The following is a 24,363-nucleotide window of genomic DNA, read 5'->3' as shown; positions in this document are numbered from 1 at the left end:
CAGGCAAATTTCTATAAAAATAAAGCTGGAATAAAAGGAGATAAAGCTAAAATAAAAACTAGAAAATAAAATATAACATCTTGAAAGCAAAAAAAAATATGAAAACGTCTGCATGATTTAGCTATAATACATATAGTTTAAACCTATGTTGTTGAGGCTAGATTGGTACGTAAACTTTTGATGGTGCTCTGCTCTATGGAGAAGAGACCCTCACGCATGCGTGTAGGAGCTTTCCCACTCTTCCGTGTTCCTCTGCTGCTGCCTCTATCACAGGTGCGAACGAGACTCTGCGAGTTGCTTAGGAGAGCCGAGGATATTAGGTTGCATTGACGGACTAAGTAAAGCACACGCTGACTGGCGGTATCTCACGGCTTGCAAAATGGTCGAATAACAATAACTAACCGTAGTCTGTTGTGGTTGTATTCGGCAGAAGGAGAGTGTAGCTTAGCCAGCTAATAAACAGTTAGCACGCTAGCTACAATACACTGACTGCTAGGCTGCGGTGCGGCTTTATTTCGGTAGAGCTGCTGCTCGGACTAGAGCTTGTTTCTCAACCATGTTCGTACAAGAAGAGAAGATCTTCGCAGGGAACGTGTTGAAGATCCATATCTGTACCATGGAGGGCACTGAGTGGATGGAGGAAGTCACAGAAGATAGCACTATAGAGAAGCTGAAGGAGAAATGCCTGAAGCACGTATGTATACAGTTAACAGACTAGCTGTCAAGAGCTGTGTTTGTTCACTTGGCTCACATCCATCAGTGGCTCACCAACGCGTTCAGAGAGGCCTTTTAAATCCGTCAGTGTCATTGCGGTGTATTTATAGACTCTAGAAGGCAAGGAGACACGGTGCTATTTATAATTAACCAAGCTATCTTGTTAAGACTAGAACTTATTTATCCCACAGAGGAGCACAACCTGGTCCTGTACACTGGAGTGTTTTTTCACTTGATTTGACTGAATTGTACAGTTTATTCTGAGCTGAATCAGGTGTGTTAGACCTGGAAAACACCTATAGACCTATAGATCCTTCCACAGTCCCATTAAATTATTATCATTTTTGGCTGCTGAAATCATAACCAGAGAACTGAGCCTGAGCAGAACACTCAATGAAAGTTATGCTGGTCCCCTGAGATCTGTTTCTGTCATGATGTTAACAGCTAGAGGAATTGTAAAGGGTCAGTCGGCATGTTCCACTCGTGATGTTAGTGTGAATTTCAAGAAAAAGAAAAAGGCAGCTTTTAGTTTTTCCCTTACACTTTATTTTCTGCCATGGACCTGCATATCCTTTAGTCAGAATTAGGTGCTTTCTTTTCAAATGTACTTTTATTTTGCAATTTATGAAAATAATTTTTTTTGTAAAATGTATATGTACATAGTTTTGGAATAGTTTTAATTGTTTTAATATATTGTGGTTTTTTTTATTGACAGTGTGTGCATGGGAATCTAGAGGACCCCAAAACCATCACGCATCACAAACTCATTCACGCATCTACAGAGCGGATTCTAACCGAATCCAAAACCGTCGCAGATGAAAACCTTAAAGATAAAGGTATAAGCACCCTTCTTTACACTTTCTATCGTTTTCTGATACATTGAGAGATGTTCAGTCATTTATTTACTTCACATTTATTGCTTAAAGCTTTTTTCCTTTCAAATCACAGCACTTGTTTCTTTCCAGACTGCTTGTTATTGATAAAGAAGAGAGCGCAAGCACCCAATCCTAAAATGACAGACGTATCTGCGGAAGAGAAGGTACCCCGCTGTTTTTGCACAGTTCTGCAAAATATCTACTATATTACATTGAACACGCAAAATACATTTTTTAACAAAAAAAAAGCTTTAATTTTTTTCCTTTCGGTTCACCGGCAGAAGAAGCAGGAGAGCAAGGCTCCTGATAAAGATGCTATACTCAAAGCCACTGCAAATTTGTCCATTCGTCACTCGGACCGCACTGTTACACAGCACAACATCAGAGACGTGAGTGCAATTTTTCTGTCAGTGAATTTTCCTTTATTTCGAAAAAGTGAAATTTGTTGGACATAAATGGGTTTCATGTGTGTTTTTTCTACACTAGTTCCAAACAGAACTGAGGAAGATTCTGGTGTCGCTCATCGAGGTAGCGCAGAAGCTCCTCGCTTTGAATCCAGATGCTGTTGAACTTTTCAAAAAGGCCAACGGTGAGTGTATGAAATAATGCAGGTGTAAACACTTGCATTTTCTGTCACAGCTTTTACCATAAAAGTAAACTTTCCTGTTACCAACTCTGTCTGTTTATTTCAGCGATGTTGGATGAGGATGATGAGGAACGTGTGGATGAGAACGCGCTGCAGCAGCTGACCGAAATGGGTTTCCCAGAGAGCCGTGCAGTCAAAGCACTGCGCCTTAACCAGTGAGTGTATACTCACTCTTTGTGTCTTTGTTCTGTTTTGCAAGTTAAAACAAATGCACTCGTATAGCATGAGCTTTAAGCTGCAAGTCACACTAGAAAAGCACTGGAAGTGTGAAAAGACTGAACGCAATGTTCAGCTGTAATTTCTATGTAATACAAAGTAATTTGTCCTAGCAGGTTCATATGCACTAATCACGGTCATTTTTCTCACAGCATGTCTGTAACACAGGCTATGGAGTGGCTGATCGAGCACGTCGACGACCCCACAGTCGACACACCCCTGCCGGGCCAGGAAGCTCAAGGAGCAGCCGGATCTTCAGCGCCTGTGTCTGTGTCTGCAGGTCCTCCTGCTACGGCTCAAGCAGCCACCGTCTCAAAGTCCAACGCTGAGGAAGCTAAGCAGGACGAGCTGACAGAGATCTTTAAGAGGATCCGGAGGAAACGAGAGTTCAGGCCGGACTCACGGGTTAGTGCCGTTTCACAAGAGGTTGGTTTTTAACTTCACTGAAAGTTTGTCATATTCCTTTGTTTTCCTGCGTTGACTGTAAACAGAATTGTATGTTGTCTTTGTGTTGCTGTTGTTAGTAATGTTTTGAAATAGTTGAACTGTTTACGTCTGTTGTTTACAGGCAGTGATTGCACTGATGGAGATGGGATTTGATGAAAAGGAAGTGATTGACGCCCTCAGGGTCAATAATAATCAACAGGATGCTGCTGTAAGTCACTCTTTCAAAGATTGCAAATTACCATATTGCTCATAGTGAAGTATTTATACTGAAACCGCACACGTCACAGATAGTCTCCTATTATGTCCCTTAATCATCTTCTCATTCATGTTAGTCTGTTTATATTTTTATTGTCTTTATATCACATTGTTTTGCTCTGCACATTTTTTATCCAACTTTAAATTTTTTTCAACCTTAAAGACAAATGCTTGCAGTTAAAAGTAGACGTTTTAACTCTATTTTAAAAACAGTGTGCCAGACGGTTCTATTCGGGGACAGTTTTAAAGGCTTATATAATGATTTGCATAATCTGAATAAAGATCCCAGAAAATTAACTTTCCTGGCATAAATAGTTTTGAATACAATGTCTCTATACAGAACTAAGTGGACAGAGTTGGAAATAAATATATAGAGGTGGAAATACTACCCCGACTGTGTAACCTGGAAACAATTATTTGTAAATCAGATATTATCAGTAATTTTCATAAAACTGACCGTTAAATGTTTCACCACTTACCTTACTATTCTACGTACGACTCCATGAAATCTAATACTATGTAACTAAGATCCAGAACAGTGAGCTTTGCAGCCCAAGTAAGTCTCTGCACACCTGAGTCTCGCAAACTTTGTCAAACGATACCAGTCTTTTCATGATGAATAATACCGCATGCTTCTTTATTCTTATCCTCAATTAGCAGAGTACACTCAATTAGTCCACACGTGTTGTGTTACCTTAAAGGGAAATCAAGTTAAGCTAAAACTTCACAAACAAGTCTACTGGATGTATCAGAAAGTAAAGTTATAATTAATTCCTACTCATAACCCAGGACTCAAGTTGTACTAAGTGTTGATGTACTGACTTCATGTAGCCAACTGCAGCCAAAAAGATGAGTAAACACTTGTGGTAACAGATAACAGGTTTATGTAGCACGCAGAATAATCCTCTATTAAAGACCAGATCTGGATTTGAGTCCTAGATATATCGAAGACATTAAAATGCTTTAACAGGCATAAAATTGTTATGATGATGTATTGCTATGTTAACGACATCCATTTGATTTTTCTGTACGTCACCCCTTGACTTTTTTTGGTCTCCTTTTACATAGTGTGAATGGTTGCTCGGTGACAGAAAGCCTTCAGCTGAGGATCTCGATAAGGGCATTGACACTGACAGCCCTCTGTTTCAAGCCATACTGGAGAATCCTGTGGTCCAGCTCGGCCTCACCAACCCCAAAATACTGCTGGGTATGTCTGTCTGTCTTTCTGTCTGTCTGTCTGCAAAAAAAAAAAGTGCAATTAAATTAACAAAAACATTCGTTTTATTCATTCAGCGTGATTACCCTATATCCTAGATTTAATATGACACAGCTTTGTTTTCAGTAATTCAGTAAATTGTGCACACAATTATATGTAGGCACACGGTATTAAAGAAAAACAACTAAATGATATGAGGAAATGGGTAGAATGGAAGACATTGTTAAGACTGGAAGACTAAAAGATTAAAATTAAAACTCAGCTTTGCCGCTGGAGTATAAATAAGGTGAGTAGCACTACACTACAAAAACAAGGGCATTTAAAGAACTCAGTTGATGCACTTATTCAGCAGAAAAAAAAAAGAAGTGTGGATAGTTGGCCGCTACAAGCATTCGACCCTTGCAGCTTTGCTTACATAGTGGAAGAGTGCAAGATGGCCGACAACACTCCAGTGGGCAAGCCGTCTTACGTCGCTGTCGGGCGGAATCCTCGTATCTCCAAAACCATTATTTTTCAGGAAATTAAAAAAACGGCGTATCTTATCTGCAATGCACAGGGTTTAGTCCGCTTTGCAGTGGATTGTCTTGCGCTAAATTCCTGTCCTCAGACGAGAACCAGAACTAGCGGGGGGTCAAAATTTTTTTTCTTTGAGCCCAGTGTTTTGAAGACATTCACCTCAGAAGACGTGTTGATTCGTTGCGACTCAATCTTGAGGGTATGCCGCAAGGCTCTCCCCGGAGTGAAGAAGAGGTGGACAGTTGAAGTGCAGTTGAACTTTAGTACACCAAACATTAGATGTTAAACTACAGTACACCAGACGTTGGACGTTAAACTACAGTACACCAGACGTTAGATGTTAAATTACAGTACACCAGACGTTAGATGTTAAATTACAGTACACCAGACGTTAAACTTTTGTACACCAGACGTTAGACGTTAAACTTTTGTACACCAGACGTTAGACGGTAAACTTTTGTACACCAGACATTAGACAGTAAACTTTTGTACACCAGACGTTAGACGTTAAACTTTTGTACACCAGACGTTGGACGTTAAACTACAGTACACCAGACGTTAGACGATAAACTACAGTACACCAGACATTAGACGTTAAACTGCAGTACACCAGACGTTAGACGTTAAACTGCAGTACACCAGACGTTAGACGTTAAACTGCAGTACACCAGACGTTAGACGTTAAACTGCAGTACACCAGACGTTAAACTGCAGTACACCAGACGTTAGACGTTAAACTGCAGTACACCAGACGTTAGACGTTAAACTGCAGTACACCAGACGTTAAACTGCAGTACACCAGACGTTAAACTGCAGTACACCAGACGTTAAACTGCAGTACACCAGACGTTAAACTGCAGTACACCAGACGTTAAACTGCAGTACACCAGACGTTAGACGTTAAACTGCAGTACACCAGACGTTAAACTACAGTACACCAGACGATGCTACAGAGCCCAGTGTTTTGAAGACATTCACCTCAGAAGACGTGTTGATTCGTTGCGACTCAATCTTGAGAGTATGCCGCAAGGCTCTCCCCGGAGTGAAGAAGAGGTGGACAGTTGAAGTGCAGTTGAACTTTAGTACACCAGACGTTAGATGTTAAACTACAGTACACCAGACGTTGGACGTTAAACTACAGTACACCAGACGTTAGATGTTAAATTACAGTACACCAGACGTTAAACTTTTGTACACCAGACGTTAGACGTTAAACTTTTGTACACCAGACGTTAGACGTTAAACTTTTGTACACCAGACGTTAGACGTTAAACTTTTGTACACCAGACGTTAGACGTTAAACTTTTGTACACCAGACGTTAAACTGCAGTACACCAGACGTTAAACTGCAGTACACCAGACGTTAAACTGCAGTACACCAGACGTTAAACTGCAGTACACCAGACGTTAGACGTTAAACTGCAGTACACCAGACGTTAAACTACAGTACACCAGACGTTAGGCGTTAAACTTTTGTACACCAGACGTTAAACCACAGTACACCAGACGTTAAACCACAGTACACCAGACGTTAAACCACAGTACACCAGACGTTAAACTACAGTACACCAGACGTTAAACTACAGTACACCAGACGTTAGACGTTAAACTGCAGTACACCAGACGTTAAACTGCAGTACACCAGACGTTAGACGTTAAACTGCAGTACACCAGACGTTAAACTGCAGTACTCCAGACGTTAAACTGCAGTACACCAGACGTTAGACGTTAAACTGCAGTACACCAGACGTTAAACTACAGTACACCAGACGTTAGACGTTAAACTGCAGTACACCAGACGTTAAACTACAGTACACCAGACGTTAGGCGTTAAACTACAGTACACCAGACGTTAAACTACAGTACACCAGACGTTAGGCGTTAAACTACAGTACACCAGACGTTAAACTGCAGTACACCAGACGTTAGGCGTTAAACTACAGTACACCAGACGTTAAACTACAGTACACCAGACGTTAGGCGTTAAACTACAGTACACCAGACGTTAAACTGCAGTACACCAGACGTTAGACGTTTAAACTACAGTACACCAGACGTTAGGCGTTAAACTACAGTACACCAGACGTTAGACTTCATAGTGCGTAGTGTTCATCATTTGGGACATAACCTCACTCTTCCTCCTTGTATAGGGTGCCATATTTTTAAAATCCTAATTGAGTATTTATTTAAATATAATTATGTGTTTTGTTTTGGATTCATTTATTTCATGTCATTAATATCACCCAATGAATGTTCAATATAAAATTTATAGTAAAATATATAATGACTGTAATCCATATATAAAGGTACAGTGATTTTAGCTACATTTGTTGGATCACGGTAGAGAATCTCCTGTAATTTAAACACACAAGCGATCACTGGATTAACGGTTTCCATGACAACATTTCTTGTCTTGGGTTTATTTGGATGAAACGTGGCTCGATGTTATTCACGATGCTTGTTTTGAGGCGGTCTTTTAATCATGGTGTCGTATTGTGTTTTTGACCTGCAGCGTTTGAGGACATGCTGGAGAACCCTCTGAACAGCACACAGTGGATGAATGACACTGAGACCGGCCCTGTCATGCTCCAGATATCCAGAATCTTCCAGACACTCAACCGCACATAAAGCACATCATATCTCTGGAGTTTCTACAAACAGGACAGGCTTATTCACTAATAAGGGAAGTGTGTGTGTGCAATTGTGTGTGTGTGGCCGGTACGCTAAGTTACAGTGAGCAATGAATGTAACAATAATAACAGGATGGGAATTTTTCAGTTTTAAATATTATACAGATATCTATTTATAACTGACAGAACACTTGTAAAAAAACAAACCAAAAAACAACAAATGTAAACATTAACTTGATAACAACTGACAAATGCTCGCTTCACTATTTTTTTTATTTTATATAAGCTGTTTTTAATTCTTTTAAGTAGATATTTTATTTTATATATTTTCTCCATGTAAAGGCATCCAGAAAAAAATAACTGTTTGCACTGCAGGAAAAACTGTCAGATGTTTCATGCCTCATTATTAATCTCTTCAAATATCAGAATACACATTACCAGATGACTAGGATGATGATTATTTATTTTATTTTATTATTTATTCTTTTTGAAATGCAGGTTGTGCAAATACATTTACTGATATTACATTCTAACACGAGCGAGAACAAAACGCGCTATTTTCATTTAAAGTCCACATGAGCTACATTAGCCAACAGCTTTACAAATACTTTCTCATTTCAGGCCTGTGGAAGAACATTGTTAGGATGTTTTTTATGATGTGGACCTTTCTGCTGGTGGACTTAATGCCATCAATGGCTCATCCCATTGCACCACTTAATGTGTTTCTTTTATTTAGAGAAAAAGTTTTGAGCGTTTCAATCTTGAATTTATAGACATATTGTGTACGTCTATGCTTCAAGGTGAAAGGTAAATATCAAAGGAGTTCCTTGAGTGTACGCATTTGTGATGTTGCCACATAGATAGCTTGTGCTATTCTGCTGCTCTTTCAGGATTTTTTTCTGCTTCACTTCAGCTGTCAAGATTTCCGCAATGAAAAGTCTAATATGCAAAAGAAGAAAGCAGTAAAACATCTCAAAAAAAAAAAAGAAAGAAAAGGTTGCTGACTTCTCTCTCCCTTGTTCGATCGCTTTACAGCAGCACTAATTTCCCAGATGATGCGATTACCTGGAAACCTTAAGCTTCTCTATCTAATACAACGCCATAGTGATGGAGTTGCTTCTTTTTTTATTCTTGTTTCTTATTTCAGATCGTTTTTCATAAAATAGCCATACATAAAAGATGTGAAAAGGTGGCTACCGTGAATATGAACTAATAAAAAAAACAGCTCCTGGTTTGCAACATTTTTTTTCATCCTGTCATATTTGCTTTAAATCTCAAAGCTTCAGGTCTTGGTGTGAGGCCATGCCGGATATTTCATTTACACTTGTGTTTATTGAAACTCCTGGCTTTTGTAAATTGGATCCTGCTCCATTTGTTTCCAATTGTTTGGCACCGGTTAGAAAAACCTATTATGACTGACAAGAGATTGGTGCTCTATATGTCAGGTCACATGCTTCATTTAGCTTTTATTTGTGCCATGTTTACACCGATGTTACAGTTTGTAGGCAGTTGCAGATCCGCAGAGTTCAGATCCTGATTGTAGTGCGGTGCAATGAACAGAAACTTTAGTGTGGTCAGGTTTGGCTCTTCACAAATACTTCTTTTTGTCAGTTGCTTACTATTACTTTATTTAAAAAAACACTTTTCAAAGGAAGCATCTGAAACCTAAAGGAAAGTTTCTCAAACACTGCATTTTTAATAAAAATCTAAATCCAAAGCGGCTACTTGTAAGGATTGTGTATGACAGGATGACACTATGGACTAAAATCTATTCATTAATATCTAATAAAATCCACGAAAATGTTCTAAATGTTAAAATACTTGGGACTGTTTGTGACTTAGTTACATTTACACTTGGATACCAAAGTAATCATGATTTCTTCTCTCATTTTACTTGTGATGTGTGTGTTGGACATCACTTTATTTCCTCCTCCTTTAATTCTTTCTTTTGCAGGACTGACTCAGTATTTGTAATGGTTTTTCGCTCTGTTTGCTCAGGGGGGATTAGAGATCTACAGCAGGGAGAAGATTGCATTACTGTTGCAATTATCTGAAATCTATTTAACGATTAAAAAGCGCTGAAACTGAATGCTTAGCAAGCTAATGTGTAATACTCCGATTTATTTAAATACTCTTAATCACCTTAAGTGTTTCCTATTTATTATTTTGATGTGTTTCTTGTTTGTGTATGAATACATCTGTTTAGTCCATCAGCTGATTGTTTTTTAAGACTTAACATCTTGGGAATGCAGCATAACCAATTTTCCTTCAGTGGCCTCTGTATTACCTTTTAACGAACAATCGTCAGTGTTTGAAATCATTCTCTACACCAGTCATTGTTCTAAGCAATACACTACTCTACTCACTCTCCGTTCACTATCCAATAGTATATATTTCTTATCACTGTGTGTTTACAATCACGCTGTGTCTAATAATATCATGTGAAATCTCTGTACAGACTTTGTGTAAAGGTTTATTCAGTTTTGTTTAAAAAAAAAAGAGGAGGAGGTTGGTTACAGCAGTATCACACTAAGCTCTGTATTTACATCATGTTAGAAACACTGAGCTTAAATGCTTGCTTGTGTGTTGCTCATATTTAACGATTGTGTCACAGATACAACAATTTACAGCTTCCTATACATTGCTGTTCTTTAAGCTCAAGCAATGTAAAAATAAAATGACTGTTTCTGTTTTTCACATTGTGTACACTCTACACATCTACACAGAAGTTGACAAACTTGCTTTTGTTTTATTACAAATAAAAAGGTTTGACATGTATGGATTAAGTTGCATCGGATTTATTTTTATTTACATTTTAATTCAATTTTATTTGTGTAGCACTTTTAACAATGGATGTTGACTCCAAGCTCGGGTTGCAAGGGGCGGAAAGTTTTCGGTAAATTTCCGGAAACTTTCCATGGGAACTTCATCTGGGGATTTTTGGAAATATTCCAAATTGGAAACTTTATGGGAATTTACAGGAATTTATGGTAATTATTTGGAAATATAGGTAAACTTATATAAACTATATCATATACAAACATAAATAAACATTTTGTTTGGTCATAAGCAGACATACATGGAAGGTAATACAAATTTTAAAAACGATGTCTTGACTGATTTAATTGTAAGTGGAACTTTAATTCTTTCATTGAGTAACACAAAAGCATAATAAACATTATTAAGCTTGTAATAAACATAAACTTAATTGTGTGTGGTGAGTGTGTGGAGGAGGGTCATCAAATTATCTGTACATGTGGTAACACTCCTAATTTACTGCTTATTAAGAGTTAGTAAGTTAGTTATTATGTTTAGGTATTAAGTTATGTATGTATTAAGTTATTAAGAATGTAGAACAAGGTAATGCAGAATAAGGCATTAATATGTGCTTAAATGAGTACTAATAAATAGCCAATATTCAATTATTATGCTATCATGCTAATAAGCAACTAGTTAAATGACCCTAAAATAAAGTGTTACTGTGCATGTTATGGAAGAATGCAAGTACATGCAGGGAGTTTGGCCTCAATGGCCCTCCAGTAAGCAAAGTGCTGTGTGTAAGTGACTGAGGAATGCAGGGTACAAATTCAACTTAAATTGCATTAAATCTTGTTGTTTTAAACAATATTATGCTGCAATATTTTTTTAACTACATTTAAATGTCTTGTTATAGGCATCTCTACATTTTTTTAAATTCCCAGTTTATTTCCATATATTCCCATTAATTCCCATATATTCCTGTTAATTCCCATGGAAAGTTTGAAAATTCCCGGAATTTTGCAACCCTACTCCAAGAACAAAATTTTACAGAACATAAGAAATATATTACAAAAAGTTCAAGATCAATGTTAGACATAAGATGTACCTTTATTCGTCCCACAGTGGGGAAATTCCACATATTTAATGTGTTTGTATTTATCACCAGTGAGCAAAACTGAGGCGACTGTGGCAAGGATAAACTCCCTTAGATGGAAGAGGAAGAAACCTTAAGAGGAACCAGACTCAAAAGTGAACTCATCCTCATTTGGGTGACACTGAAGGGTGTGATTATAAATAATTTCCCTTCTGTAACATGGTCTGTTTTGTTAAAGTTATCAGCTGCTCACTGACGGAGACTTAAATGCAAAACTGTTTGTCCAAAGCCATCTCCATGGTTTCTAAGTGCTTTTATTCAAAGTAATCTCATGTATCTTCAGGTTGTCCATGTTTAACCATCTTTAGCAGCAGTGAGTTGCCTCCAAACAGAAGTAGGGCATCAGGATAGATCAGACAGGTCCAAAGAGCGGTAGGAGTTAGGATCTAACCCTAACCCCTTTTTCCCCCCTCCCCGCTGTGTTTTCCTCCAACAGCTTGTGAAGCTATTGATTTGCGATTTGGTTACAGACTGACAGAGCTAAAACAAAAAGGAACACAATCTCTAAGCCAGGCTATTTTATTAACAAATTATGGACAAAAACAAATACATCCCATAACTGTAAAATGCTTACAAACAGAATACGAACAAGCTGCCTGTAACATGCATACAGTGTTGGCTGGCGCCTTAGAACAATTATAACTTCATAACCACCAATCATTTTTGATCAAGTTTAGATCTCAAAATAGACTAATCACTGTTTAGCAAAACACCAAATCTAGCTAGCGCATGTTGTTGTGCTGTAAATTGTGATTGACGTCGTCATTTAACTGTCGTGATTAATCAGAGCAAGCAAAGTTTTATTTCCGGTTTATTTTAATTATCCTAAATTTATACTCGCATCATTACAACCTTTTTTAACACTCAACTCTGGCTTCAATGTGGCACATTTCCCAGAGACCTACCTTTTGGCCGTCTCTGAAAAACTACATGTTGCTAGATCAGCTAAGCTGTCATCTGTCCACACAGACCCTCCACGGATGTCCCCCTGAATACAGTACTTGGTCCTCTCTCTTTCTCCCTTTATACTCATTCCCTTGGTGAGGTTATATCCTTATTACAGAAATGTTGCAGACAGGTATGTGTAATGTTAAAAAAAAAAAACACTAAATAATATAAAATTACAAATGTAAGATTCTAAAAAGTCCAGGGAGGGGGTCCTTATTTTATAGAATTTATCTGTTTAGTTAAACAAGTTCTATGATCAATTACAGCAGCTATAAAACCGTATCAACCGCAGAATCTATCACCAGCCCCTTTCTCTCTCTTGAATAAGATAAAAAAGTCTTCTGTCTTAAAGAATTTCTTATGGCAGAAAACTTGACTGTAATAGAGTGCTGATACACCTGAGACTCTTGTTTTTAAGTTATATGAAGTGTCTACCATACTGTATAAATTATAATGTTGTTAAAGAATGACCATTATTATATCCCTGCGATATGTTTGGTCGTCTGAGCTATTGTCCCAGCTGCTGTTATAGAAAATTTATCATAACCTACTGATAATAATAATGCCTTGGTAAACCGTTGTCAAGTAAGTAGGCATATGACCATCAGACCCATATGCTCTTAAACCAAAATTGAGTTTGGTCTCTTCTAATAGATTAGGCTTTCTACAAGATTTTTCAGCATGGCTGTGTGAATTTGGTGAATTTGCTGATTCAGCCAGTGAGAGTTCTAGTTCATTCCACATACCACATATGGTTATACCTGTCTGATGTGCACAAACATTTAGCCAAATAGAATATAACATAAATACAGCGTCTTCTGCGCATTTCGTGCGCATACTGTCAGCTCTCAAACAGCCCCGCGGTATCACATGTGGACGACCTGAAACGTCATATACGCGCCAACATTAGTGCAGTCTCTTGCCAAGATGACTGCTTGTTTTACTATGTGCTGTTTAAAGGATTAGGATTGTAGTTTGTTGAGCAACCCTGTACGTTATTTGTGCTAGTGATAAACATGAATTCTAAACTTAAGAGACTGACAGCAGGAAAGACTTGTGTGAAGTCCAACACACAGACGACTATCAGCAGATTCTTCAGCAGTGCAGCTGATAAAGGCGCCAAGCTCGATGAGCCAAGGATTAACATTGCTGATCACAGTCAGGAGAGTAGAGGCAAGGTGAGCATGGGTATCAGATATGCACATCATACTCAGACCTAATTATAAACATGTAAACCATTAAAGCTACACATCACTTGTAAACAAAGCGCGTGCGCTCTGTCTCTGTTCTCACTAGCATGTGCCCTGCAATATATTCCACACTTTTTTTTTTCTTTTTTACGTTTACAGCTTGCCTTGGTATTTAAACACTCATCTGGAACAGCCAATATATTTCTTCTTCTTCGTTTTTCTACTTTCCAGTTAGGGGTCGCCTCAGTGAATCACCTGTTTCTATTCTCTGATGCTATTCTCAGCATCCTCTACTTTAGTACTAATTACCTTCATGTCCTCTTTTAACACATCAATATGTCTCCTTTTTGGCCTTCCTCTTCTTCTTGACCTCTTACCTGGTAGCCTCCATCTCCAACATCCTTCTATCAATATAACCATCTCCCTCCGCTGTACATGTCCAAACTATCTCAATCTATCCTCTCTGACCTTGTCCCTAAAACAGCCAACTTGAGCTGTCCCTCTGATGTGTTCCTAATTCCTAATCCTGTCCATCCTCGTCGCTACTAAAGAGAAACTCAACCTCCTCGTCTCTGCTACCTCCATCTCTGCCTCATGTCTTTTCCTCACTGCTACAGTCTCTAACCCATACAGCAGAGCTACTGTCTTGTACACCTTTAATTTGATTCTATCTTACCCTCTTCTGTCACACAACACAACAGCTAATCTTTGCTAATCTAAATCTGAGTCTTGCATAATGAACAGCAGATTGATATATGAAGTCTTGAATGATGCCCGGATAAATAAACAGTTTGTACAGATGCTTCAAAGTGTGATGACTTGATTTAATTCATTAATTAATTAAGCAACTGAAGAAAAATAATTTTTGTAAAAGCTGTCCACTTGTGGCTTTGAGTGCGAGTCCTGTGGTCACGTAACATTTATTATCGATAAAGGAAACGTTACCATTTACATTTACACAGCTAGTGCTCCAAAAACACCAAACACCGCTGCAAACACCAATTTAAGAAGAACTGATGCAAATGCAGCTATATTTAATTCAGGGTAAAAACCTTAAAAATACTAGAATGCTTGAATGTCACTTTAGAAAAGTTTGTATAAGCTGCAATTATTCTTTCTTTGTCTTTCATGGTAATTTAGAAAAGGCTGCTGTTATCTGATGGAGGTAGCTTCTTCAAGAAACGCCTTAAAGTTTCTCACAACACGGAAGACTCTTCGAAGGAGGAGAAGCCGATGAGCAGTACGAGCTCTGATGCTAGCACTAAATGTAAGAATATAGCCAACAGCATTCGTTGAGTCAGAATTATTCTTATTATCGTTAGTAGATTTTAGTTAAATTTGTTGCTGTTTTCTTGTAGTAGAAGAGCAGGGGTCTGCCAATAAGGCTAGTCTTTCCTGCTCCACACTGGAGAAGCTGCGAGGTTTTAGCTGCCATGCAGGAAGTGGGAGCAGAGAAGCATGTCCGAGTGTGAAGACTGAGGGCTCAGGAGCAGGACAACTAGAAAGCAAGATCAAGATGGAGGAAGACACTGAAGAAGATCTGGTTTATCAGAGCAAACAGGTTTGGAGCCTAAGAAAAACCCTGTCTGTGTGCTCTTAGATGATTTCAGACTGTATAAGATGTTCTTTATCTGTGTTGATGAGGTTGTAATAATATCTGAAAGCCCTCAGCTCTCTGCTGCCTTTTTGGTCTAATGTTTGATGTAATGTGACGACTACTTCTCACTGCTGTTTGTTTTTGATGTCCTGTTCAGGTGATTAACTGCAGTAAGTTTGCTAAGGCTAGCGGTGTTTCTGTGTCTAAGAGAAGTCCCCCAGAACCTGCAGGACCTAATAAGAGGACCAAAAGTATTTACACTCCCCTTGAGCAGCAGTACATGGAGATTAAGGAGCAAAACAAAGACACAGTACTTTGTGTGGAATGTGGCTACAAGTACAGGTTCTTTGGAGAGGATGCAGAGGTGAGACATTGTATGGGGAAAATTCTATGTCTTATGCCTAAAACAGACCTACTCCACATTACAGCACATCACATGCAGAATTAATAACACATTGTAAGAAATGAAACATATTTAAAAAAAAAAAAAAACCAGCATCTGTGACTGAACGAAGAGTAGATTGGACAGTTTAAGAACAGGTTTACAACCTAGGATAATCTGGGAAGCTAATTGTTTAACCCCAGCCTAAATTCTTGACCCCTTTTTTTGATGGTCAAGAAGCTTATCAGATAATTGTCCCGTTATCCTCCTGTGTGGTTCATTCATAGTAGAAACGGAGCACCCTGCATCATCTATAAAAAACTAACAGATACTAGAGGCCATGCTTTTTTCCATTGTGTCTGATAAGCACTGTACAGATGCTTTTGGTAATTATGCTAACTGATTCCTTTTCCAAACATCTTTCACTAAGAGACACGTATATAATCTTGTCTCCTCCTGTCCCAGATAAATGCTCTTTTCAGTGGTGCAGCTGTAATATCACTACTGAGACCGGTATACACAGTCAGAGCGGTGAATCTTTAAAACACTGTCTGTCTTTTTGTGCTGATGTGTACAGATTGCTGCTAAGGAGCTAAACATCTTTTGCCATATGGATCATAACTTCATGACAGCCAGCATCCCTACTCATCGCCTGTTCGTGCATGTGCGCCGCCTCGTCTCTCAAGGCTACAAAGTCAGTGGTCGGGTTCTCAGTCTTGGGTTTGCTATAAAATGTTGTTGTAATTGTACATCCTGTACATGCTGTCTGTCCAAAACTTTCTTCTGAAGACTGATTGGGTGTCCAATAACAAAAAAAATGAGTGTTTTTAAAATATGGTGTGTTATAAGCCTTAACTTTTGTTTCTATGTGAAGATATTTGAAGTTGCATCGTGTAGAGATTACGTTCGAGACAATTATTTTAAAGATGCGCTAACATCAGTATGTTACAAATATAACAAATATAATGTAAATGAAAACATCTCCGATAGCTTTTGGTGCTTTGACATTTCTACGTGTCAAAAGATGTTTTCATTTACATTACATTTATTTAATCTGATCACAAAAATAATCCCTACACCATCTAATCTGTAGCCTCTTTTTACCTCACTGTACATTATACAGTACATTTCTTCTCTCTTTTCACTTTTTGGCTCTTTTCTCCTCTGCAAAAGAAAATCTTAAAAGTCCTCCTTACTACTCCTAAGACATATTTGACCTTAAGAGCTCTTTTAAGGGTTAAGATGCTTTGTGAATAACGTTTATCTTCACTAGGATCTTCTCTTTAATTTTAAGGGGAAAACCACATTTTTAAGAATTTTCTTAGAATTTCGTCACTAGGAGTAAGTCTTTGCACTAAGAGAAACCTTTCTTTTCTGTGTTGTAAAGAGTCATTATATGTGTTACTGTATCTTTCCTGTCAACTCCGACCAGTTTGGTCATTTACATCTGATCTCTGTTCATCAGACCTACTTATTGGCGGTTAAAGACCTACTTATTCAGGAAACACTTCAGCTAGCACTTCTTTCCCTATCTTTTGCATTTATTTAAAAAAAAACAACAACTTTGAAACTTTTTCATTGTAACTTTGAAAAAATGTTTTAAACTCATGGTATCTTAAGTATGTAACCTAGTGAACCAGTATTAATGTACTCAATGATAGAGATTTAAGCACTTATGTACGTCGCTCTGGATAAGGGCGTCTGCCAAATGCTGTAAATGTTAATCTATCCAGAGAACTATTGCTCACTTGACATTTTTTATTATATTTTTTTACACACTGTTCTATGTAAACTCTAGAGAATGTTGTGTTTACCTGTTCACTACTAGAGAGAAGTCATTTCAAATGGTTCTCAAATAATTCTGATGCGTGTTTCTTATCCTGTAACGAAACACATTTATCCTGATGGGTGTGATTACCAGGATAGCGCTGCCCTCATTTCCAGGGCATGACGGCTCACAGCGGTTTGGAGATTTTGGACAGACATATTAGACAGTTTTCTCCATCGCCTTAAACAAACACCAACTGAATGAATAATTTTTAGAGGAATATGTTTCAGTATATTAACAGAGTTTTGTAAATATGTGCCAATGTGTGTTTAAGAGCTGTCTGTGTGGCATGTTGTTGGCTCAACACCTTAAGCCTGTGTGTATTTATATGGTTTCTATCTATCTATCTATCTATCTATCTATCTATCTATCTATCTATCTATCTATCTATCTATCTATCTATCTATCTATCTATCTATCTATCTATCTATCTATCTATTTTAAAGATCTTTTAAGTTGAAAGCTTTAATATATTTTAATGTTCGGTTGCATAGGTAGGAGTTGTAAAACAGACAGAAACCTCAGCAATCAAAGCCTCCAGTGCTAACAAGAGCTCCCTCTTCACCCGGCAGCTAAGCGCACTTTACACCAAGTCTACACTGGTTGGGGAAGGTGTGTAGATAGCTTTTTCTCTTTGTCTCTTTTTGCAAATGTTTATTTGTAGTATAGATTTGATTTATTTATTTTGAACTATGAATTGAAAGAAAATGAAATCATTCAGGCTTTCAGCTACCGTATGTCACAGAGGCAACACCAAGGAGAACAGCAGTGTTCTGGCTTGTGAACTTCATGAACTTGTCGGATTTCATTCTGAATTGTAGATTAGGTTTCCCATTGGATCAAATGTATAAATCTTTTGTATATTTAAGATGACAATTTACTTGTCTGGATCTCTGAAATGTATTTCTATCAGTGATGAAGTTCCGGATGTTTCAGTGTAACAAGTAGTTAGTGTGAGAGTATGTAATTATTATGGATGTTAGGCTGTATGTTTTGTGTGCATGACTTTGCTCACTGTATTTCAGACGTAAACCCCTTGATGAAGCTAGGGGACTTGGAGCAAGCGGACGATGTAGTACAGGACACAGCCAGCAGCTACCTGATGTGTGTGAGTGAGAGCTGGGAGAAACAGAGTAAGGAGCTGACTATAGGCTTGGTGGTAAGAGTTTTTTTTTTCTTCTTCTTCTAAATCTGATCCATCATCTGATCATACATTTGAATATACTGTACCAAACTTGCTCTTGAATGAATTCTCAAGCAGATATTAAAATATATGGTAATTAAAATATTAAAATAAATTATGGTATATGGTATATTAAAATAATATATGGTAATTAAAATATACTTTTTTTGACCATGAACAACTGTGTCAACATGTTTCCTGGTGCTTATAAGATTTTCGTCGCTTCTCTGGTGCTCTGTGATTTACAGTATCAGCGCTGCCTGTTTAATTACACAAACAGTAAGCCAAGTGTACATTACTGCCCTATACACTATTGAGTTTACATCATATATGTATGAACATGCGTTGCTTGCTGTATATAAGTAAAAACAAATACAGGTTGTTAATCCGGTGAGATTTTCACTCCAACGCGCAGTTTGAATTTGAAGTGAGAGGTTAAATCTACTCATCAGCTGGAAAGACTTCAACAGCATTATTAACATTTTGTTCAAAGGCCCAGTAAACACTTCAATTTCAATATAAGAGAATTTTCTGTCAATAATGTCAGACTCCATAAGGCATAAGAAATAACATGATTACATTTACCTTAGTTAACTAAGCATAGCTAAGGCTTAGGTCAGCTTTGTATATGCAAATTGCATAACTAACAGTAGTGCAGTAAGCATTTAGTGCTACAAGAATAGTATTCATGTTCCAGCCCAGGGGAGAAAATCAAATGTCACAGTCACTTAGAGAGCAGGTACAGAAAGAGTCCGCTTCAGATTCCCTTCAGTTTTTTGACATGAAACCGAACAAAACAAAATAAAACTGGACATCCGTTAAAAATTGTGCACTGTAACTGGTGTTCTTGTTCAATTCAGTACAAATAGATTTGTATAGAGCATTAAACAATGCATTGTCACAAAGTAGCTTTATAGATATAAGTAAAGTTAGAATATGAATCTGAACCTGAAGTCTGTTTTGTTGAAGAAATTGAGATTGTTCCTTAAGATAAGGTATAAGGGTTGATGCTACAGTAATAGCCTTCGACTATAAAGGTTTCCATTTTAGGCACATAGTAAATATCATTATTATTTTTTCTTAGCGTTTTCATTTTTGGTGTATCTACGTGGTGAACTTTAAAAACATTTCAAGTGACTTGATTATCCCTCCCGCACCTTGAATATGACGTTGCTGTTGAAAATTTATTTCCTGTTTTAACAAATGTTTCTTGATGTTTTGGAGATTAGTTATTTAAAGTCCCGAGTTTACGCCTAACGTACAATGCATTTACAGAGTTTACACTGAAACACGTATCTGTATATCATCATGCATCGTCCTTCTAGGAATATCTCTATGCCACATTATCATTATTATGGGATTAGTTATGAGAAAATGCTGTATCTACTTACTGATTCCAGATGCCAAAGACAGAAATATACATATTTGTTATTAAAAACACATATTAAGTTGCGAGGATTGTGACCGTTTTTAAAACTTTTGATTTGAAAGGAAATATTGGTATGTAGCGTTTAAAGCGTTCAACATTTCAGGCTTATGTATACGTGAACCTGACCGCTTTACTTTAGAAGGTATCTAGCTAAGTGTGCATACAGTCATGGCCAAAATTGTGAAACCCCTGAAAAAGTGTTGCAATTAGACGTTTTGCTATATACATGTTTATTTCCTTTGTGTGTATTGAAAAAAAAAAAAATAGTGGGGGAAAAAAAGCAAATTTGACATAGTTTCACACAAAACTCCAAAAATGGGCCAGACAAAATTATCAGCACCCTTTCAAAATTGTGGATAAATAAGTTTGTTTCAAGCAGGTGATGCTCCTTTTAAACTCACCTGGGGCAAGTAACAGGTACTGTATGGGTAATATAAAAATCACACCTTTTAAGCAGATAAAAAAGAGAGAAGTTGACTTGTCTGTGTGCCACACTAAGCATAGAGAACAAAAAGAGGAGAAAAGAACTGTCTGAGGACTTGATAACCAAAATGTCCATCTCCAGAGATCTAGATGCTCCTTTGTCCACAGTGCACAACATGATCAAGACATTTGCATCTCATGGCACTGTAGCTAATCTCCCTGGACGTGGATGGAAGAGAAAAAATGACGAAAGGTTGCAATGCAGGATAGTCTGGATGGTGGATAAGGAGCCCCAAACAAGTTTCAAAGAAATTCAGGCTGTCCTACAGGCTCAGGGTGCATCAGTGTCAGCGTGAACTATCCGTCGACACCTGACTCACATTTCACTGCTGGTTATATATGTATATGTCTTATATAATTGTGTATGTGACAAATAATAAAAATCTTGAATGAAATGAAACGCTATGGGAGGTGACACAGGAGGACCCCACTGCTGACACAGAGACATAAAAAAGCAAGACATGAGTTTGCCAAAATGTACATGAGTAAGCCAAAATCCTTCTGGGAAAACATCTTGTGGACAGATGAGACCAAGATTGAGCTTTTTGGTAAAGCACATAATTTTACTGTTTACCAAAAATGGAATGAAAAGTACACGGTACGTACAGTCAAATATGGTGGAGGTTCAATGATGATTTGGGTTGTTTTGGTGCCTCTGGCATTGGGTGCCTTGGCTGTGTGAAGGCATCATGAAATCTAGGATTACCAAAGGATTTTGGGTCACAATGTAGGGCCCAGTGTCAGAAAGCTGGGTTTGCGTCTGAGATCATGGGTCTTCCAGGACAATGACCCCAAACATACTTCAAACATCACCCCCGAAATGAATGGCAGCAAAGCGCTGGAGAGATCTGAAGTGGCCAGCAATGAGTCCAGATCTAAATCCCATTGAACACCTGTGGAGATATCTTAAAATTGCGGTTGGGAAAAGGCACCCTTCCAACATGAGAGTCCTGGAGCAGTTTGCAAAGGAAGCGTTGTCCAAAATTCCAGGTGAGAGGTGTAAGAAGCCTATAGATGGTTATAGGAAGCAATTCATTTCAGTTATTTTTTTCAAAGGGTGTGCAACCAAATATTAAGTTTACGGTGCCAATAATTTTGTCCGGCCCGTGTAAAGGGAAAGGCATGTTAGTGTCCTGATTTGCAGCTGCAGTTTGCTCCATGGGCAACAGAGGGCTATAAATACATATTTTAAGAGCTGCTGAGGTGATATGGTGGATAATTTCTTAACAACTTTTGCAACAAATGAACATTTCAAGGCTAGTGGTTTGAATTATAAGACCACAAAGTCACCATGTTTAACTTGTGGCAAGATGTGTTTTGTTTTAAAAAAGAGACCCAGAGAAAGCTGTTAGATTTTGTATTTTGGTTACAGAAATCTAAGCCTGAAGGTGAAATGAAAAAGCAGCGTGATGCGTAAAGAGATACTGAAGTCCTCCAAATCTTCACTTATTACATATGACATTCGACACTATGAGGCTGTTGACTAATTCATGGATATGACTCCGCTTATTGGTTACAATAGAATAGTTCATGGACCTATAGAAAGTGTGTAGCCTCATGCCTTTTAAAACATAAGTGTCACCCCTCTTTCTGTTAGTCTTCCATAAGCTGACATTTATTTCTTTGATACCTGTGCATTATGTCTGTTTGTTACTGATTGAGGTGTGGTCTGTTCTTGTATCTCAGGTGGTGCAGCCCAGCATCGGTGACGTGATGGTGGACTGTTTTAAAGATAATCCGTCTCGCTCAGAGCTGGAGGCCAGAGTTCTTAGGATTCAACCTGTAGAGATCCTGGTACCCTCCAACCTGTCTGAGACCACCGAGCACCTACTGCACACCATCGTACTGGCCAGGTTAGACAACCATGTGTTTTTATTTGCAATAATGTTTTTTTTTTAAAGTGACACTAAATTTGCAGACCATGTCTAACTGGAAATGAACTGGGCAAGACATAAAGCTTAATAAACCTTTATCTAACCTTTATCTATTAAATTCCTAGCACTGAAACAGATTCACTTCCGTAGTTTTGAATGAACCTTCTTACAAAATTTTATTTCAATGGACAGATATTCGTATTTTCAAAGAATATGCAAATATAGTCATTGTCCACTTTAATAGAATTACCTGCACATTTCTGCAGTTTACTAATCAGTCAATCATGTGGCAGCAGCAAAATGCAAAATAATCATCCAGGTCAAGGTCAAGAGCTTAAGTTAATGCTCACACGACAGAAAAAGTGATCTCTGTGACTTTATCCATGGCATGGATGTTAGTATTTCATAAGTAAGTAGGGGCTGAAACGCCTCAGGGGCTGAGTAGGGGCTGAAACACCTTGTTGACGAGAGAGATCAGAGGAGAATGAATAGAGTAGCCTGAGTTGACTGAAACACTAGTAACATAATCACTCTTTATAACCATGATGAACAGAAAATCATCTCCGAATTCACAGCACACCAAAACCTCAATGTAGATTAACCACAGCAACAGAAGAGCACATCTCTTGTTTTTGTTAGCCTGTATTTAGATATATTCATCTGTAGTTGTGTGGTGAGCAAAGTCTTATTTCATTGATTTTGAGTTGTATATTCTTGAGTGATTTTTAAATTTCAGTATTAAGTATGTTTTGCTTTCATAGGTATTTGGATTTTTAAAATATTTCTGAATATTTGATTTAAGTAATTCTAATTATTGAAACTTTTTTTTGTTTAGTTAAAGTGATGGGGTTAGTCAGTAATTAGTGATCTATGCATGGTTCATTGTTTAGAGAAGTTACATTCATACTGATAGTGAAATTGCAAAGGGTCAGAATTTAGCCAGTTTTGTCTGTGATGTGCAGTTACTGTCACTCACCATTAGAGGTCAGTATATGACTTCAAACAGGCGACACATTTTCTCTTCTTGGTGAAAATCATCATCTTGAACTGAAAATTAGTGTGTTGTGTTTGAACTTCAACAAATCTCAATTTTAATTTCAAACCAAATCACACAGTTTGTTCGATTGCCTTTATGTTTCAACTTCATAGGAAAGATTTTATATTTCACAATGGACAGAAAGGTTATTTGTATAAAAACGTTGTTTCTATTCTAACATTGTGGTATGGTTTGGTGAAGAAGCATATATGGGCATGATTGACCATATAGTGCGAGTGTATGAGTGTGTGTGCTTGCTTTTCCAGGATAACTTCTTACTGAACAAAAGGGAATGACACGTTTTTTCCTGGCAATTGTAAAATAACAGACACAATGCTTCAATGCCAGCTAGTCTTTACTGATTGCTTATTGCATAGACAAAAATAATATGAATAATAATAAGAATAAAATGAATTGTGCCAACCTTTCAAGTAACAATGTTGTGCTCATTTATATCACATTACACATCATCACTAAACTTTTATACAATTTATCATCCCCACTCTGTAGGTTCTCTGAGCTAAAAGAAAATGTTATGTTGTATATTAGAATATCTTAATGAAATGTTAATCAGATGAATTTCTCCTGCTGTTGATCAAACTGTTTTAGACAGAATATCACTTTGCCCCACATTCAGTTACTCATTTTGTGTGTGCTTTACCCAGCAGTATGCACAAACATAATAGATGTAGGAGATAGTAGGACCTTGGTGCAAAAGCTAGGCATTACTTAAGAAGGCATTCTTGGAGAGAACTGTGGATTTAAAAAGCAATTATCGGGTACTTAAAATCTGCTGGATAAGTGAATTATTTTGGTTTGCATTGCTTTTAATCACATAATCATGTGTTGTTGATTTTCTTAAACATGCAGTAAAACAGAATTGCAGTTGGATAAGCGTCCCGGTTTTGTTCCTGCTCCACGCAGTGTGTTCCTGGGATTACCCCTGGAGCAGATTATTCTGGGGGCAGTTGTAGCTTTGTTGTTA

The 24,363-nt window shown here is 37.7% G+C and overlaps 2 protein-coding genes across 4 annotated transcripts in view; both read left to right on the top strand.

The window, feature by feature from the left end:
- The first annotated feature begins 219 nt into the window (after positions 1–219).
- On the top strand, positions 220–10,297 carry ubac1 (UBA domain containing 1). 2 transcript variants are annotated; one of them, XM_027138384.2, is made up of 10 exons: positions 220–694; positions 1,430–1,550; positions 1,680–1,753; positions 1,871–1,978; positions 2,076–2,178; positions 2,282–2,390; positions 2,604–2,877; positions 3,020–3,106; positions 4,222–4,360; positions 7,398–10,297. In XM_027138384.2, exons 1-10 carry the CDS (start codon positions 557–559, stop codon positions 7,511–7,513), a joined length of 1,269 nt encoding a protein of 422 aa, XP_026994185.1. In that variant the 5' UTR covers positions 220–556; the 3' UTR covers positions 7,514–10,297. The 2 variants fall into 2 exon arrangements, with proteins under 2 accessions (XP_026994185.1, XP_026994186.1); XM_027138385.2 differs by having other exon boundaries at positions 223–694; positions 2,604–2,856.
- A 2,937-nt stretch (positions 10,298–13,234) lies between these two features.
- Positions 13,235–24,363, top strand: part of msh3 (mutS homolog 3 (E. coli)) — a 62,090-nt gene continuing 50,961 nt past the window's right edge. Inside the window, exons 1-8 of one of the 2 annotated variants that reach the window (XM_027138382.2) lie at positions 13,235–13,554; positions 14,707–14,833; positions 14,925–15,127; positions 15,321–15,527; positions 16,123–16,239; positions 17,868–17,985; positions 18,399–18,532; positions 22,155–22,321. In XM_027138382.2, the coding sequence (XP_026994183.2) occupies positions 13,393–13,554; positions 14,707–14,833; positions 14,925–15,127; positions 15,321–15,527; positions 16,123–16,239; positions 17,868–17,985; positions 18,399–18,532; positions 22,155–22,321 (1,235 nt within the window). In that variant the 5' untranslated portion in view covers positions 13,235–13,392. The remainder of the gene's footprint in view (positions 13,555–14,706; positions 14,834–14,924; positions 15,128–15,320; positions 15,528–16,122; positions 16,240–17,867; positions 17,986–18,398; positions 18,533–22,154; positions 22,322–24,363) is intronic. The other variant, XM_027138381.2, reaches the window with a different exon arrangement.

Source organism: Tachysurus fulvidraco, chromosome 9 (assembly GCF_022655615.1).
Source record: "Tachysurus fulvidraco isolate hzauxx_2018 chromosome 9, HZAU_PFXX_2.0, whole genome shotgun sequence".
In the NCBI taxonomy this organism is placed as follows: Eukaryota; Metazoa; Chordata; class Actinopteri; order Siluriformes; family Bagridae; genus Tachysurus; species Tachysurus fulvidraco.
The sequence above is the reverse complement of the archived record's forward strand: the minus strand, read 5'-3'. Positions and strand labels throughout refer to the sequence as shown.